At 40.9% G+C, this 16,698-nt stretch overlaps 2 protein-coding genes across 3 annotated transcripts in view; one reads left to right on the forward strand and one right to left on the reverse strand.

Moving 5' to 3' along the window:
* The window catches only part of HADHB (hydroxyacyl-CoA dehydrogenase trifunctional multienzyme complex subunit beta), a 39,065-nt gene extending 38,478 nt beyond the window's left edge, over positions 1-587 (reverse strand). For both annotated transcript variants that reach the window (XM_047782476.1, XM_047782475.1), the window contains exon 1: positions 473-587. The gene's annotated coding sequence lies outside the window, so the exon portion shown is untranslated. The remainder of the gene's footprint in view (positions 1-472) is intronic.
* A 196-nt stretch (positions 588-783) lies between these two features.
* HADHA (hydroxyacyl-CoA dehydrogenase trifunctional multienzyme complex subunit alpha) overlaps positions 784-16,698 on the forward strand; it is a 44,429-nt gene continuing 28,514 nt past the window's right edge. Inside the window, exons 1-7 of the mRNA XM_047782474.1 lie at positions 784-944; positions 5,801-5,842; positions 5,936-6,006; positions 7,225-7,358; positions 9,936-10,074; positions 11,316-11,435; positions 14,773-14,875. Of these exons, the coding sequence (XP_047638430.1) occupies positions 878-944; positions 5,801-5,842; positions 5,936-6,006; positions 7,225-7,358; positions 9,936-10,074; positions 11,316-11,435; positions 14,773-14,875 (676 nt within the window). The 5' untranslated portion in view covers positions 784-877. The remainder of the gene's footprint in view (positions 945-5,800; positions 5,843-5,935; positions 6,007-7,224; positions 7,359-9,935; positions 10,075-11,315; positions 11,436-14,772; positions 14,876-16,698) is intronic.

Below are 16,698 nucleotides of genomic sequence, written 5' to 3' on the forward strand. Positions count from 1 at the left end.
GAGCACTGGATCTCAGAGCAGGGCACGGCAATGTCTCAGCTCCTCCCAACTTGAGTCCCCAAAAGCCATGACACAGAGTCCCACTCCCAGCAGCACAAAAGAGGTATCCTCTGGTTCCAGCCGAATCTCTGTAGTCGACCTGACTACAGGCAAAGCGCATGAAACAACAGTGGAACACGGGCCAGCGTTTTAAACTAACACGTACACAAATCATCAGTTTGTTAACTTGTGATGACAAATTAAACGAGCCAGGGGACACCGTTGCTCAGAGCTACGACAACGCGAAGCCAAATTACTGACGAAACTGCACCGGCACGGGAGACTCCACTGAGACGCTTCCTTCTGCCCCCTCGAACTCCACTCCCCCATGGAGGAGGCGGCCGCGGGCCCTGGGGTAGAAGGTGGGAAAGGAAGCGCGGACGGAGCCGGGGGGCAAGGCCAGACGGAGAGCCGAGCGCACGCTCCTTCTCACCTTAGTTCGCGTCGCTCAGGTACCTGCTTCGGGAAAGCTTCGGACTCAAGTGACAGGACCCGTCGGGGACCAAAAGACAGGTCCTGCCTAGGAAGGACCCCTCACCCGGCCCGCTGGCTCCGCGAGCCACGCCGGCCTCCCGGGCTGCCCTCCGGCTGCCTGACTGAAAAAACTGTAACTCTGCCCCCTCCTCCCAGGGTCTTCTTCCTTCCGGCGGAGAAAGTGTCCTTTTCGTCCCGTTAGCCGGAAGCCAAGGGCAAGGTTAAGGGGCCGGCGGCAATTCGTCACCGGGGTTTCAGTCAGGCAGTACGTCGGACGCCTGGCCAGGGCCAGCCGGCGGGAAGAAAAGTCCTCTGGCTGCCACCAGCTCCAGCAACTTTCCAGTTTCGTTCTCTCCTGCTCAAGATGGTCGCCTCCCGGGCAATAGGCAGCCTCCGTCGCTTCACTGCCTCCCAGACGCTCCGCTGCCCAGGTGAGGCCCGCTTGAGGGCAACCTACGGTCCTGGCCAGAGACCTGGACTTTATCTCCGCAGCGCTGCCTGCATCTCCTGGCTCAGGAAGCCAGCCTTGGATGAGGGAGAGGGTTGCTACTGTGGGACCCAGTGTCTTGTTTACCGGCGCAGGGACTGATAGTTTCTCTCGAGTCCTGCGGCGATTTCAGACTCCGTAACCGCTGACGTTTCTGAGTTCCATCCACTGGGTCTGGCATCTTCCGCAGGTCTCCTCGTATTTCCCTTCATGATGGCCTTGAACCTGTCCCTACTAGATGGAGAGGTCCAGGACGACTAGGACAGCCTAGTCTGTCACATCTTTGTGGCTCCACAGCACCTTGCCTGTAAAAGGAGGTATCTTAAAACCTTCTTGTATGAAATTAACCAGCCTTTCAAATTACTGCCACTTCCACACCCTTTCCCTCAAAACCTTTTTTTGTACCTATTACCACACTTTAATAGGAAACTCACCTGTTGCAGTTCCATAATCCCAGTAGGAACCCAGTATAATGCGTTGACTTTCTCAGGGGAGGTTCTGCAACTTGCAAGGAGAAAACATTTTTTTTTTAAACGTGAAGATACTTAAGGAACAAAATGTTAGATAATTTTAACAACTATTTCTACCCTAGTTCCTAACAATACCCAGGTAGCTTTCATTAGCTATATTGTCTTTTTCTCTTCAAACTGGCAAGAGAAAGAATTAAAGTGGATGATTGTGGAAAATCAAGCATTTTCCTTCCACCTCAAATCTTTAAGGTGAAATGTGATTTTTTTATTGCATGTTGTATTTAACTCTGCTTACTTAACTAGAAATTTCATTTATAATATGCCTTCCTCCTTCTGAACCACTAGGGTAGTACTGTATGCTGTTTTAGTGCCTGGAATCTCCTTTTACTGTAAGGGATTGATTAAATGATTGACTCTTTTCTGCTTTCTTATTTCAACCACTGTTTTTAGGCTCCACAGGACTCTGTGTGTGTGTGTGTGTGACTCCCACTCATAATATTACAAGAAAGTGAAATGTTAAGAGTGGGGAAAGGGATTAAGGAAAAAGAATCACCCATTCTCTTACTACTCACATACCTACTGTTAGCATTTGGTCATGTTACCTGACAGTTTGATTTGTCTGTTTTCCACATTTTTGATTTAACATTTTAAAAATATCAAATATATATTTTTGAACTTTCCCATCCATTGCTCTTAAGGTAATTCAGTTAAAAGCATTAAATTTGGAGTTTGACTTGTGGGTTTGAATCTGGCTTTGTCTTTTACCCTCTCTGGTGACCTTACCCCTGATGACCTTGGACAATTAATTTATATTCCTGTTTTCTCCTTTGTGAAATGAGGAATAATACCACCTTGTGAGCTTTAAAAGAATTGTTTTAGGTGTAAAACAGCTTTTCTATGAAGTAAGTGCTATTATTAATGTTAATAAGCATTAGCTATTATTAACACTTTTTTGCCCTGAAGAACTCATTTATGTATATCTGATAATTTTTAAAGTAATGTTTGTTTTACATGTGTAGTAAAAAGTTACAAGCTTGGTTCTTCTATATTTTTTTGTGTAGAAGTATATATACATACACATGTGTATATATTTTGCATTGGTCTTTCCCCAATAAAGAAAATATGGCTTATTATAGTTATTGCCTCTTTTAGTAGCAATTTATAGATTTTTGAAAAAAGTCCAGGGAGTTCCAGTTGTGACTCAGTGGACACTAGTATCCATGAGGATGCGGTTTCAATCCCTGGCCTCGTTCAGTGGGTTAAGGATCCAGAAATTCCCAGGCTAGGGGTTGAATCACAGCTGTAGCTGCCCGCCTGCACCACAGCCACAGAAATGCCATATCTGAGCTGTGTCTGCAAACTACACCACAGCTCACAGCAACGCTTGATCCGTAACCCACTTAGCGAGGCCAGGGATCAAACCTGTGTCCTCAAGAATGCTACCACTGAGCCACAAGGGGAACTCCTAGATGGTGTATATTTAAATTTAATTCTCAGAGTTCCCATTGCGGAGAAGTAGAAATGAATCCAACTAGTAACTGTGAGGACTCTGGCTTGATCCCTGGCCTCGATCAGTTGGTGGTGTCGCTGTGAGCTGTGGTGTAGGTTGAAGACTCAGCTTGGATCTGGTCTTGCTCTGGTGTAGGCCAGTAGCTATAGCTCTGATTTGACACCTGGCCTGGGAACTTCCATATGCCAAGGGGTGCGGCCCTAAAAAAAGCAAAAATAAATTAATCAACGAGTTAAATAAATTTGACTCTCACTTCCTTAATTCTGTCCCTTCCTCTGGGATTAAATATTGAGAAAAACATGATTGTTACAACAAAGGTAACATTTTCATATTTGACACTTGTGTCAGCAGAATACAGCTCTTTCCACTGCTGTAATCTTAGGTCTTGTAGGTGTCTTCTTGAGTTAAATTATTTAAACAATCAGAAAGTAGGACAAAGGTTTCCATCTGTTTTGCTGCCCCAGTAAATATAGGCTAAAGTTCATCCAGCCGCTCTAAAGCAAGCTCTCCTAATTAGGTAGTGAGTAAGGCTGAAATCCAAAAGTAAAGCTGTCTTGTACTTCATCTTGTTTTGGTTGACTGGTTTGAAATTGTTTTCCAGATATGTTTGTACATTTACTGATTTTCTGTTTGTTTTCTGCCTCTCTTGATTGAGAGGAGGTTTTGCGTATGGATGTGGGCCAAAGGTAGCTTAGTGGGTAAGAGTTTATAAGCTGATGAACACAAACCTGTTGTCTCAAATATTTGGTCTTTAGAATTGTAGCTCCCATCCAAACCCTTTCACCTGCTTTGTTCTCTTTTTGTTAGGCACTTATCTTCTAACATATCTATTTCCATATTTATGTTTCTTATTTAATCTGTCTTTCCACTTCCTCCCTCCCACTCTGCATTCCAGATCAGTGCATTCTCACTGATGCAGTTTACACTGTTCTAGCTAGACTTGTCTATTACCTGGCTCCTCTCCCCCTGCAATTTCTACTTTTCAGACAAACTCCTTTTTATGCCAGGCCTGTTTTCACCTCCTCCACAAAGATAGGGATTTTTGTCTTTCTGTTCGCTCTAGGTGCCTGGAACAGCACATAGTAGGACATACTAGATTTTGGTTGTGGAATGAATGACAATGAGATGATGTTGGAGGAGCTTACAGTTTAGTTGGGGGCAACACATGCTGCAAATGCACTAGAGACGAGAACAGTGAATAATAAAGATAAAAATTCAGACAGGGAAGGGAAAGATCATTGTACTCGGATTCTCCAGATAGAGCTTTGTGGAGCAATTATACAGATGTAAAGAGGGAAGAGGAATAAATACAGATGATGCAGATTTCCAGTGGGGGAAAAGCAAAGAAGGAAAGTGTGTCACTAGTGAGGTGGAGGTACTGGGGTTTGAGGAGATGGCTGGCTTCTGTCTTAATTTACTTTGGTGCAGTGCTTTGACATACAGGTATTTTTATAATCGTTATATCACTTTGACTTCTATCTTTATAAGAACACTGAAATGCTTTAAGATCCTTATACACTGTCATACAGCTAGTAAATGATAAACTTGATGGTTGACCCCGAGTCTTTGGCTCTCAAGGCCTTTGCACTTTGAGAGCTGACTTGGATTGCAGAAAGAAATGCAGACAGAACCAGAGATCACCCCACTTTGGTCCTGGTGCCATCTATATAGTTTTTGTTTGTTTGTCTGTTTGTTTTTTGCTTTTTAGGGCCACACCCGTGGCATATGGAGGTTCCCAGGCTAGGGGTCGAATCAGAGCTGTAGCCGCCAGCCTACACCACAGCCACAGCAACGCCAGATCCCTAATCCACTGAGCGAGGCTAGGGATCGAACCCGCAACCTCATGGTTCCTAGTTGGGTTCGGTGACTGCTGAGCCACGACAGGAACTCTGAGTTTTCTTTTTGTAATACTATGTTGTTTTGCATTTGGAAGCAGTATTAAGCTGCTCTTTTCTGTGCTTTCCTCTGCCTCTTCCTTTGAGAACTGCAGGATAGAAAGAAACATGGAGCCTCTAGTGCCCTTTGATTTTACTTTTTGTGATACTGGAAGGTTTATCTCTCCATAAAAAATGCAAGAGGACCTGCCTGGAGAACATGGTTGAAATATATTTGGAGCTAACAGTACGGATTGCTTTGTAGATTCCTTGTTTTTTAATGTATTTGTTTCCTATTGCTGCCCTAAATTTCCACAAACTTGTTGTCTGAAACAGTACGAATTTATTATCTTGCACTTCCAGATGTCAGAAATGAGTCTCACTGGGCTAAAATGAAAAGTGTTGGCAGGACTGTGTTCATTTCGGATCCTCTAAAGAAGAATCCATTTCCTTGCTTTTTCTAGCTTCCAGAGGCTGCCTGCATTTCTTGACTTCTCCAAAGCCATGGGTTCTCATGCTGCATTGCTGGTTCTCTTTGCCTTTTTCCTCCCCGTGTAATTACATTGGGCAGACCTCAGTAACCCAGCATGATCTCCCTGTGGTAAGGTCAGCCAGTGAGCCACCCTAATTCCATTTGCCCCCTTTATTTCCCTTTGCCATATAACCTAACATACTCAGTTTCTGGGGACACATGGACATCCTTGAGAGGCCACTTGTCCACCTGCCACATTTAGTATCCAAATAGTCACATGACCTGATAATTAAAATAAAAAAAGATAGGGTAGTAGTCACAATAATGGTCTAGAACACATTGTTTTAACTTTTTTTTATAGTTTTTGTTATAGTTCTTTGTTTTGTTATAAGCTCCAGCTTTGTTATAAAAAGCAGGTACTGTAGAAATTCTGTTTTGTGTAATAATTGGTTTTGAAATACCTTTTTCTTACAGGGTACATTTGCCGCAACTTTACAAGGTCTTCTGCTTTGCTGAGTAAGTTTAATTTCTCATTGACATGCTTACATTGCTTTTTATACTTATTTAGCAATAAATGTATTTACAAATAAATTTTCCTTCTCTTTTTAGCCAGAACCCATATTAACTATGGAGTCAAAGGGGATGTGGCAGTTATCCGAATTAACTCACCCAATTCAAAGGTACCTAATTTAACTTGCTACAGTTTCTTTCTGCTCACTACATTCATTAATCCAGTCTCAAATGGCAAAGAAATGAATCCTCTGATTTGGCAGTAATTCTATCTTACGAACTTACAGTTTTTCATAGAGTTGGAGCATTTTGCTCAAGCAGAGGTCCTTGGTTAAGAATTGCTTCTACTTGACCTGAGGTGTCAGATTAACGTCAAGGATTGATAAAACTAGCCTTCTGCTACGCTGTAGGATGACATGGAAGTTTATTAGATAAGAACTAAAGCGCAAGCTTTATTTATAAAAACTAAAGCTGACCTACCCATCTTAGCTATGCGATTATTAAGTCAGTTTTCTTTAGTACTTGCCTGACATAAGTCACTATTGGTAATAAGTTGGCTGGATTATGCATCATTGTCTTTATATGTCCTAAGGAACGCGAATGACTCAGTGAAGCTCACATATTGGAAATCAGGTTCTGTTAAAAGTGGAGCTTCATTTGTTTTTGGCACCTTCAACAAAGCATGCAGCATTAATCCAGTCTTTTGCCAAAAAGAGCTTTATTGCAGGAGCTCATCCTTTTGTCCCACCTAAAGTTGGTGGAAAGATTTCATATTTCAGAAATTTTGTTACCAGCAGCCTAATTGAAGTAGGAAGACCTACATAGAAGCAGTTAACAACTATCACAAATTAAGGAAACTAAGAGCCAGTTCCCCTCACTAAAGTGAATCTTGGCATTTACTGAGCAATGATTCAAACTTAAGGTATTTTATTAGAACTTTCTAAGTTGAGCATCATTCATACTCTAAACCTAAAGATAAGTGCTTTTAATATACAATCCAGTTTCAACAAATATTTTAAAAATTAAGATTCCTATATGTCTAATTTCATTCCTTTTTTTCCTTAACATTATACAAATTTTTTCCAAGCTGATAAATGTTTGTAGACTTATGTATAGCCTGCATATGATTCAAACTCTTAGGAATATGACCTTCCTTAGGAATATGAGGTCCTCCTTGGAGTAGAACTATATTTAAAGGGAGAGGTGCTTACTCTTGGCCCAAGCACCTAATAAGACAGCTACTGTTTCTTCCCCGTCTCTCTTTCTTTTAGCAATATATTTCTCCTGAGTAAGCATATTTGCTTAAATCAAAATAGCATTTGATGGTGATTTGCACATCTGTTACTTTAAATTTAAACTCTTAGTTTATATGTATGTCCCTTTGGCAGGTAAATACTCTGGGTCAGGAACTGCATTCAGAGTTCATAGAAGTGATGAATGAAGTCTGGTCTAGCAGTCAGATCAGAAGCGCTGTCCTTATCTCATCAAAGCCAGGCTGCTTCATTGCAGGTGCTGATATCAAGTAAGTTTTGGGAAAGTTGAAGTCACCTTTTATCTTGGCTAATAGTATGATTTTTAGGCCTAATCATTTCTCATTTTAAAATAAGGTAGAAGTAAATTTTCTCTAAAAGTTTTTTTTTTATTTTCATGAGTATAATAAAATGTTGATAAAAATGAAGGGCTTGTTGCTTAAAACTTATAAGACCAAATATACCCTTTCTTTAAAGAGGTTGAAAGCAGTTCAAGGAGCAATATTTGAATATAATTTAAAACACTATAAAACTGGAGTTGCCCTTGTGGCTCAGCAGTAACGAATCCAACTAGTATCCATGAGGACTCGAGTTTGATCCCTGGCCTTGCTCAGTGGTCTAAGGCTCTGGTGTTGCCGTGAGCTGTGGTGTAGGTCACAGATATGGCTCAGATCCCACATTGCTATAGCTGTGGCATTGGCTGGCAGCTGCAGCTCCAATTCAACCCCTCACCTGGGAACTTCCATATGCCATGGGTGCAGCCCTAAAAAGACAAAAAAAAACAAAAACAAAACTGTAAAACTAACAATGAGAAGCCCCTTTTTTTTTAATCCATCAGCCCAGCAAACATTTAAAAAGTTCGAAAATATCATGTTAGCAAGGACTTGGGAAATGAGAAAGTTAAATATTAGTAGGAGTGCAAATTGCTATAGCTACTTTGGAGAGAAATCTGTTAACATTTAGTAAAACTGAAAATACATGTATCATATAATGAAGTGATACCTCTTCTAGGTATATATGCTAGAGAAATCCCACCCTCTGTTTTTAAGGACCCATCCATGAAGATGTTCAGTCCTATGTAATTTAAAAATAATGAAGAATTCAAATCAAGCTGAATGTTATTCATTAGGAAAATAGATAAGTATACGTGGAATACTCACAAGATAAAATACTTAAAGCTGTTCAAAGGACCCAAGTAGATCTACAGCATAATGTTAGAACTCAAAAACATAATGTTAAGGAGTTCCCTGGTGGCTCAGTAGGTTGAGGATCCAGCATTGTCACTGCTGTGGCAGAGGTTTTGATCCATGGCCCATGAATTTCTGTATGCTGCAGTTGCAGCCAAAAACAAACAAGCAAACAAACAATGTTAAGTTTAAAAAAAAGCAAGTTGCAGAATTTTGATATAATATAGAGTTTATGTAAGCTTTTTTTTTAAGGGCTGCACCTGTAGCATATGGATGTTCTCAGGTTAGGGGTCCAGTTGGAGCTGCACCTGCTGGCCAGCGCCACAACCACAACACCAGATCTAAGCTTCGTCTGTGACCTATGCTGCAGCTCACAGCAATACCAGATCCTTAACCCATTGAGCCGGGCCAGGGATGGAACCCACATCCTCATGGATACTGGTCGGGTTCATTACCATTGAGCCACAATTCGAACCCTATAAACATTTTTAAACCATGCATGAGTACTTCTCTGTGTTATTTATGGATACAAATAAAATGTAGTTGATCTGAAGAATACACTACAAACATGAAAAAGTTGTTTCAGGGTAAATGAAGTGGCTGGTAGAACTTGAGGAGGTCAAAGGGAACTTTACCAATACAACTAATGTTTTCTTTTTTTCTTCAATGATGTGTATATGTATATATAACTTGTTTACAATTTGTTACAAAAATGAGGAGAAATGATGTCTTAGGGTTAGTTTAATGGGTTAAAAGGTTAATAGTTGTTAATTCTGTCAAAATATGGGTATTTGTTATATTATTCTTTGCATTTTAGGCATTGATAGCCAGCATTATCAGTTTAGTAATTTGTACTTAAGGTGTGTGTATATTTTTAAGCTTTGTTCACTATTGTGTATCCCTCTTTGTTTATGTATAGTAATTAGAAATTTATGTTCTGTTTGTTTAATGTTTATTTTTTAGAAAAAGCAGAATTATCTCTATCAAGTGTTTTTTCCTCTCGCTCTGGTATTTAAGCCTAGCCAGACACTAGTGTACCTGGCAATAGCTACCTAAATCCCCAGGCGAATACTTGCAGCTTCTGTGAGGCTAGCTGAGCAACTCCAAGCATATAAAATACTTGGTGGAAAGTACAAAATCCACAGCTTAAATGTGTTCAGAAACAAAATAAGTAGCAAGTAAAACAAAATGAAATTAAAGGTCATTGAGGACAGCAATATTGTAGTAGATCTTTTTTAATCATTAGGAGATCTGTTTAAAGGTTTTAGATCCGTCTAAATAATGCGAAGCTTTTCCATTCTGTCATTTTGATTGATATTTAATCTGAAAGCTACCTGATAGTGAAAATGTTTAATCTGATCATGAAAATATTTACCAGAAGATGATTTTCTCATGCACAGAGCTTTGTAATCTAGTAATTTGTTGGCAAAACAAAAATATGCAGCCTATTTTGCTCCATGTTCTCTGAATCCAGAAATTTAACACTCTTTATAGAGAAAGGATGTCATTGATATTAGTGCTATCTGAGGCAAAATCATTCTTAAACGTCTGAATATTAGAAGATTCCTACCAAATATTGATATATGATAGGATTTGGATATGGTGGATGAAGTATTACACAAAGTAGGTTGTAGTTTCATTTTTTTTTTCTGTTCTCTGCAGCATGTTATCAGCTTGCACGACCTCTCAAGAGGTAACGCAAATATCACAGGAAGCACAGAGAACATTTGAGAAACTTGAGAAGTCCACAAAGCCTATTGTGGCTGCCATCAATGGAACCTGCTTAGGAGGAGGACTTGAGGTACACGTTTATTCTAAAGCCATTGTGATATGGTCCAGACTACTGTTGGATTCACCAGCTGCAAACCTTTAGGCTACTATTTTGCCTTAGAGAAGTTGTTGAGGAAGAATCAGCTTTTTTTTAATTATCAAACTTCTAGATAGGTTTTAATCCTTACTCTCATGACACCGAGCACGTGAATCAAAGTGTCATGTTTTCATTTATAAGTTGAGAAGATTTGAACTAGATCTCTAAGGTCTCTTTCGGTTCTAGAAAACCTTCTTCAAGTTTGCAGGGCAAAGATTCAGAAGTGTGATTCATGCTCTTGAGCTGCTCAAGAGACACATGATGCATGATGTACGTCGAGCGTTTTGTGAGTAGTAAAGATGGAAAGACAAGGTTTGAGAGAAGAGAGGCCTACCAAATTGGAGCATGTAGGAAAGAAGGGGAAAAGAAAATAACTTTTAAGAGTTCCCGTCATGGCGCAGTGGTTAACGAATCCGACTAGGAACCATGAGGTTGCGGGTTCGGTCCCTGCCCTTGCTCAGTGGGTTAACGATCCGGCGTTGCCATGAGCTGTGGTGTAGGTCGCAGACATGGCTCGGATCCTCTGTTGCTGTGGCTCTGGCGTAGGCTGGTGGCTACAGCTCCGATTCAACCCCTAGCCTGGGAACCTCCATATGCCGCGGGAGCGGCCCAAGAAAAGGCAAAAAAAAAGAAAAGAAAAAGAAAATAACTTTTATTGAATATTTGTCACACACTGTGTTCTATACCAGACACATTCGTGTGCATTAATTAAGGAAACCAGTGTTTGCTCCGAAAAGAGAGGCAGAATTTGATTATCCAGAGAGTAGTGGAAAGGCATTCCACATGTGCCCTGGTGCGAGCAAAGACAATGATAAACAGAGCCTAATTAGGACACCATAAATAGGCCTGCTAGATTGAAGAGTCTCTATAGGGTACAGGGCTTCTTAACCTGGGGTGCGTATATAATTATGTATACATTTTTCTATTGAGCATATTCCATAGCTTTCTGCAGATTTTCAAGGAAATCTGCAACCTAAAAAGAGGTCGGTAAATTAGGGGGAAAGTATGAAGTAAGGCCAGAAAAGTAAATCGTAGAATGCATCAAATACCAGCCTAAGGAATTTCAGTTTATTCTGTGAGCACATTCCACTTTGTAATCTTTAGACCTTCACATATCCTAAGATATTATAAAGTTACATTTTCTAACATTCTAATTTTCTCTCATTTGTTTGAAGCTTGCCATCTCATGCCAGTACAGAATAGCAACAAAAGATAAGAAAACAGTATTAGGGGCCCCTGAAGTCTTGCTGGGAATCTTACCAGGAGCAGGAGGCACACAAAGGCTACCCAAAATGGTGAGTTTATGAACCCCATGTGACCTCGATAACCTTGGTACTGTATGCCCCTTCAGATCTGCTTCCTCCTGTACAAAAGGCGTCATGTGGTATTTACTGTAAAATTTAGAAACCAAGTAATATATGAATATATAGGATCAATAACATTTTACTCCTGTTAATTTTTTATTTTTTTCAATTGTACTTTTTATTTATTTTTTTCAACTCCTTGATCAAAATTATTGATCAAAGGCCTTTGTTAAGTCCCTAAAGAAGGAAGGAGATAAATAAAATACATCTTGCTTTTTGGGACCTATATTTAAATTTGTTCTTCTCTGCACAGTGTGATCTTTTCAGTTTTTCAAATTCCTGGATCTTATTTCCTGATAACTGTTAAGAGGCAAACTGTTGCCCTGATTTGGATGACCTCATTGTATTCTGTACAGCCAAAAGAGACTGACTCATCAGGCCTTTGCTTTTTTTTTTTTTTGGCCTCCCCTTGGCGGCATATGGAGTTCCCAGGCTAGAGATCAGATCCAAGCAGCAGCTGTGACCTAAGCTGTAGCTGCAGCAACACCAAATTCTTAACCCACTGTGCCACACCAGGCCGGGGATTGAACTTGTGTCCCAGCGCTCCCAAATCACCGCCGATCCCATTGTGTCCAGGCTTTTAATTTTTTTATTTTTTTTGTCTTTTTGCCTTTTCTAGAGCCACTCCTGTGGCATATGGAGGTTCCCAGGCTAGGGGTCTAATTGGAACTGAAGCTGCCAATCTACACCACAGCCACAGCAGTGCCAGATCTGAGCCGCATCTGCAACCTACACCACAGCTCACGGTAATGCTAGATCCTTAACCCACTGAGTGAGGCCAGGGATTGAACCCGCAACCTCAGGGTTCCTAGCAGATTCGTTAACCACTGAGCCACAACTGGAACCCCTGAATTCTTAAAGAGAATGGAAGGACAATGGGACCTGGAGGCTGCAGAGCAATCTTAATATCAAACTTGAGGGTCCACTGAACCTCATGACCTTTGGCACAAGAGATTCTTCTGTGAAAACAACACTCAGCAGAAATACCCTTTGGAGAGAAATTGATATGAGCTGGACACAGAAAAATGGGGAAGTTTATGTTATTTGTTTTCTGATAATAGTGTCCATTTCTTTCTTTTTTTTTTTTGTCTTTTTGTTATTTCTTTGGGCTGCTCCTGCGGCATATGGAGATTCCCAGGCTAGGGGTCGAATTGGAGCTGCAGCCACCGGCCTACGCCAGAGCCACAGCAACGCGGGATCCGAGCCGAGTCTGCAACCTACACCACAGCACACGGCAACGCCGGATCATTAACCCACTGAGCAAGGCCAGGGATTGAACCCGCAACCTCATGGTTCCTAGTTGTATTCATTAACCACTGCGCCACGACGGGAACTCCTGTCCATTTCTTCATAGGAATGGTCAAGGGGATTTATCAAAAGTATGAATAAGCCTATACATGTGTAGAAAATATTGCTGAGTTTCTTTTGTTTTGTTATAGTTGGTTCTTGAGTGGTGCTAGAAGCCATTCTTACAAAGCCCTAGCTGAGTTTTCTTTTTGTTTTTTGTTTTTTTTTTGCCTTTTGTCTTTTCTAGGGCCACACCCACAGCATGTGGAGGTTCCCAGGCTAGGGGTTGAATCAGAGCTGTAGCTGCCTGGCCTACACCACAGCCACATCAGTGCGGGATCCGATCTGAGTCTGCAACCTATACCACAGCTCATGGCAATGCCGGATCCTTAACCCACTAAGCAAGGCCATGGATCGAATCCCCAACCTCATGGTTCCTACTTAGATTCGTTAGCCACTGAGCCACGATGGGATGAGTTCTCTTTTTGTCAAGTTTAAAACCCTCTCTAAAGACATTGTCAGGGAGCTCCCTGGTGGCTCAGTGGGTTAAAGATCAAGCATTGTCACTGCTGTGGCTAGGGTACTACTGTGGTGCAGTTTCGATCCCTCGCCCAAGAACTTTCACATGCCATGGGCAAGGCCAAAAAAAAAAAAAAAAAAAAGCATTGTTAAGAATATCAGGTTTCTGGAGTTCCCGTCGTGGCGCAGTGGTTAACGAATCCGACTAGGAACCATGAGGTTGCTGGTTCGGTCCCTGCCCTTGCTCAGTGGGTTAACGATCCGGCGTTGCCGTGAGCTGTGGTGTAGGTTGCAGACGCGGCTCGGATCCCGCGTTGCTGTGGCTCTGGCGTAGGCCGGTGGCTACAGCTCTGATTCAACCCCTAGCCTGGGAACCTCCATGTGCCACGAGAGCGGCCCAAGAAATACCAAAAAAAAGACAAAAAAAAAAGAATATCAGGTTTCTCAGAGTCTTTACTAATTCCAGTATAGGAATTTTAAATATTTTGTAAATGATAGAGAAGAAACTTGGAATGACATAAACGTGCAACTTTAAGAAACGTGAATTTTTTTCCGACTTATCAATCTATGTACAGAAATCCTATATATTGAATTAGAAGAGATATAAAGACATTTTTACTTCAGCTGGAGGTTTCTAATCTAAAATTTACCTAAATGTCAGAGTTCCCATCGTGGCTCAGTGGAAAAAAACCTGACCAGAATCCTTGAGGATGCAGGTTCGACCCCTGGCCTCATTCAGTGGGTTAAGGATCTGATCTGGGCATTGCTGTGAGCTGTGGTGTAGGTCACAAATGTGGCTTGGATCTGGTGTTGCTGTGGCTCTGGTGTAGGTTGGCGGCTACAGCATGGGAATCTCTAAATGCTGCAAAAAATAACATAAATTAAAATGAAATGTGTGTTAGTGTTTAAAATTTCACTGATTTGAAGTTTCCATCATGGCTCAGTGGTTAACAAATCTGACTAGTATCCATGAGGACCTCAGGTTCAATCCCTGGCCTTGCCCAGTGGGCTAAGGATCTGGCATTGCCATGAGCTGTGGTGTAGGTTGCAGACACAGCTCAGATCCTGCATTGCTGTGGCTGTGGCACAGGCCAGCGGTTACAGCTCTGATTTGACCCCTAGCCTGGAAACCTCCATATGCTGTAGGTGCGGCCCTAAAAAAAAAGCAAAAAACAAACAAAAATTTCACTGATTGATATATAGTATAAAAATCTGGTTTGACTTATCTCATTTTAACATTTATTTTGCTCAGTTGGATGATTTGTAAATATTTTTGGCCACACCGATGGCATGTTCCCAGGCCAGGGGTTAAACCCATGCCACAGTACGACTCAAGCCACTACAGTGACAATGCTGGATCCTTAACCCAGTGCACCACAAGGGAACTCCCGGATGATTTGTAAACTTTAATTGTCACTCTGATATTTTTCTCCCTCTGCTCTAATCCTTGCCTGCCTGTTAGGTGGGTGTGCCTGCTGCTTTTGACATGATGCTGACTGGTAGAGGCATTCGGGCAGACAAAGCAAAGAAAATGGGGCTGGTTGACCAACTGGTGGAACCACTGGGTAAGTGTTTACAGACCTCAGAGTTGAGCCTTATGAAGTTACTTATTTTCTTAAAGAATTAATAATATCTTGAATATTGGTTAGAGTGAAACTCAAACACTTAAGAAATGAGTCATTATTCTGAAGAGTGAAGTTTTCTAAAAATAGCTAATACTAAATCATTTTCAACATCACCCCAATTTCCATTTTATGTTATTTATAATTAGTTGTTTCTAATTTGGGGCTATTGTGAATAAAGCTGGTCTGAGCATTCATCCACAAGTCTTTATGTGGACAAATATTTATGTGGGCAAATATTTAATTTCTATTGAACAAATACTGAAGAATAGATTGACTGGACCATGTAATAGATATTTAGCTTTTAAGAACCTATCAAACTGTTTTTCCAAAGTGGTTATGCCACATTGTGGTTTTTGTGGGTTTTTTTATCTTTTTGTCTTTTTAGGGCCACATCCACGGCATGTGGAGGTTCCCAGCCTAGGGGTCTAATTGGAGTTGTAGCTGCCGGCCTATACCACAGCCACAGCCAAGCGGGATCCAAGCCATGTGTGCAACCTACACCACAGCTCACAGCAACACTAGATCCTCAACCCACTGAGCGAGGCCAGAGATCAAACCCGCAACCTTATGGTTCCTAGTTGGATTCGTTTCCGTTTTGACATGACGGGAAGTCTGCCACTTTGTGTTTTTACCAGCAGTTTATGAGAGTTCTAGTTAAAACCACTTTGGAGTTCTCCTGTGGCACCGCAGGCTAAGGATCCCGCGCTGTTGCTGCAGTGGCTCGGGTTGTTGCTGTGGCACAGATTCAGTCCCTGGCCCAGGAATTTCCACGTGCCACAGATGCAGCCAAAAAATAATAAATAAATAAAACCACTTCGCACATTCAGTCTTTTTTTTTTTTTTTCATTTTTTCAAGTTTTATTGAAGCATAGTTGATTTATAATTTGTGATAATTTCTGATCTACAGTCTTTTTAATTTTAAATATCCCAATGGGAGTGTAGTAATATCTTATTGGAGTTTAATTTGTATCTCACTAAAGACCGAAAATATTGAACTTATTTCATGTGTTTCTTTGCCTTCTATATATCTTCTGATGAAGTGTCTGTTCAAACGTTTTGCCAACTTTGTTTGAGTTGTTTTCCTTACTATTGAGGTTTCAGAGTTTATATATCAGGAGATATATGAGATTTGTGATTTGCAAGTATTTTCTCTCTCTCTGTGGATTGTCTTTTCATCATCTAAGGGTAGAAACTCTTAATTTTGATGAAGTGCAGTGTACCAAAGCCCTCTTCTATGGATCATGCTATTGGTGTTTTAGAAATTTTTTCCTGACAAGATCACAAAGATTTTCTCCTGTTTTCTTCCAGAAGTTTTGCAGGTTAGCTCCTACATTTTGATCTGTCTACTTCAGGTTAATGTTTATATATGGAGTGCTGTAAAGACTGATTCATTGTTGCTGTTTTTGTGTATGTGCTTATGAGTATCCAAATATCCTGGCACTATTTCCTGAGAAGACTCTTCTTTCTCCATTGAACTACCTTGATACCTTGGCAGGAACTCAGTCGACCTTCTATGTTTGGGTCTATATCTAGATTTTCTATTTCCAGTTGTTTATGTGTATTTACTTAAGATGGTATCACACTGTCCTGATTATTATGTTTTGTAGTAAATCTTGATATCAGATAGTGTAACCCTCCCCACCTCGCTTCTCTTTTTTCAGTGTTATCTTGCCTTATCCTAGTTTCTTTGCACTAACGTAAATTTTAAATCATCTCATCCATATCTACAAAAACATCTGCTAGGATCTTGATTGGAATTGCAT

The sequence above is a fragment of the Phacochoerus africanus genome, chromosome 5, assembly GCF_016906955.1.
Source record: "Phacochoerus africanus isolate WHEZ1 chromosome 5, ROS_Pafr_v1, whole genome shotgun sequence".
In the NCBI taxonomy this organism is placed as follows: domain Eukaryota; kingdom Metazoa; phylum Chordata; class Mammalia; order Artiodactyla; family Suidae; genus Phacochoerus; species Phacochoerus africanus.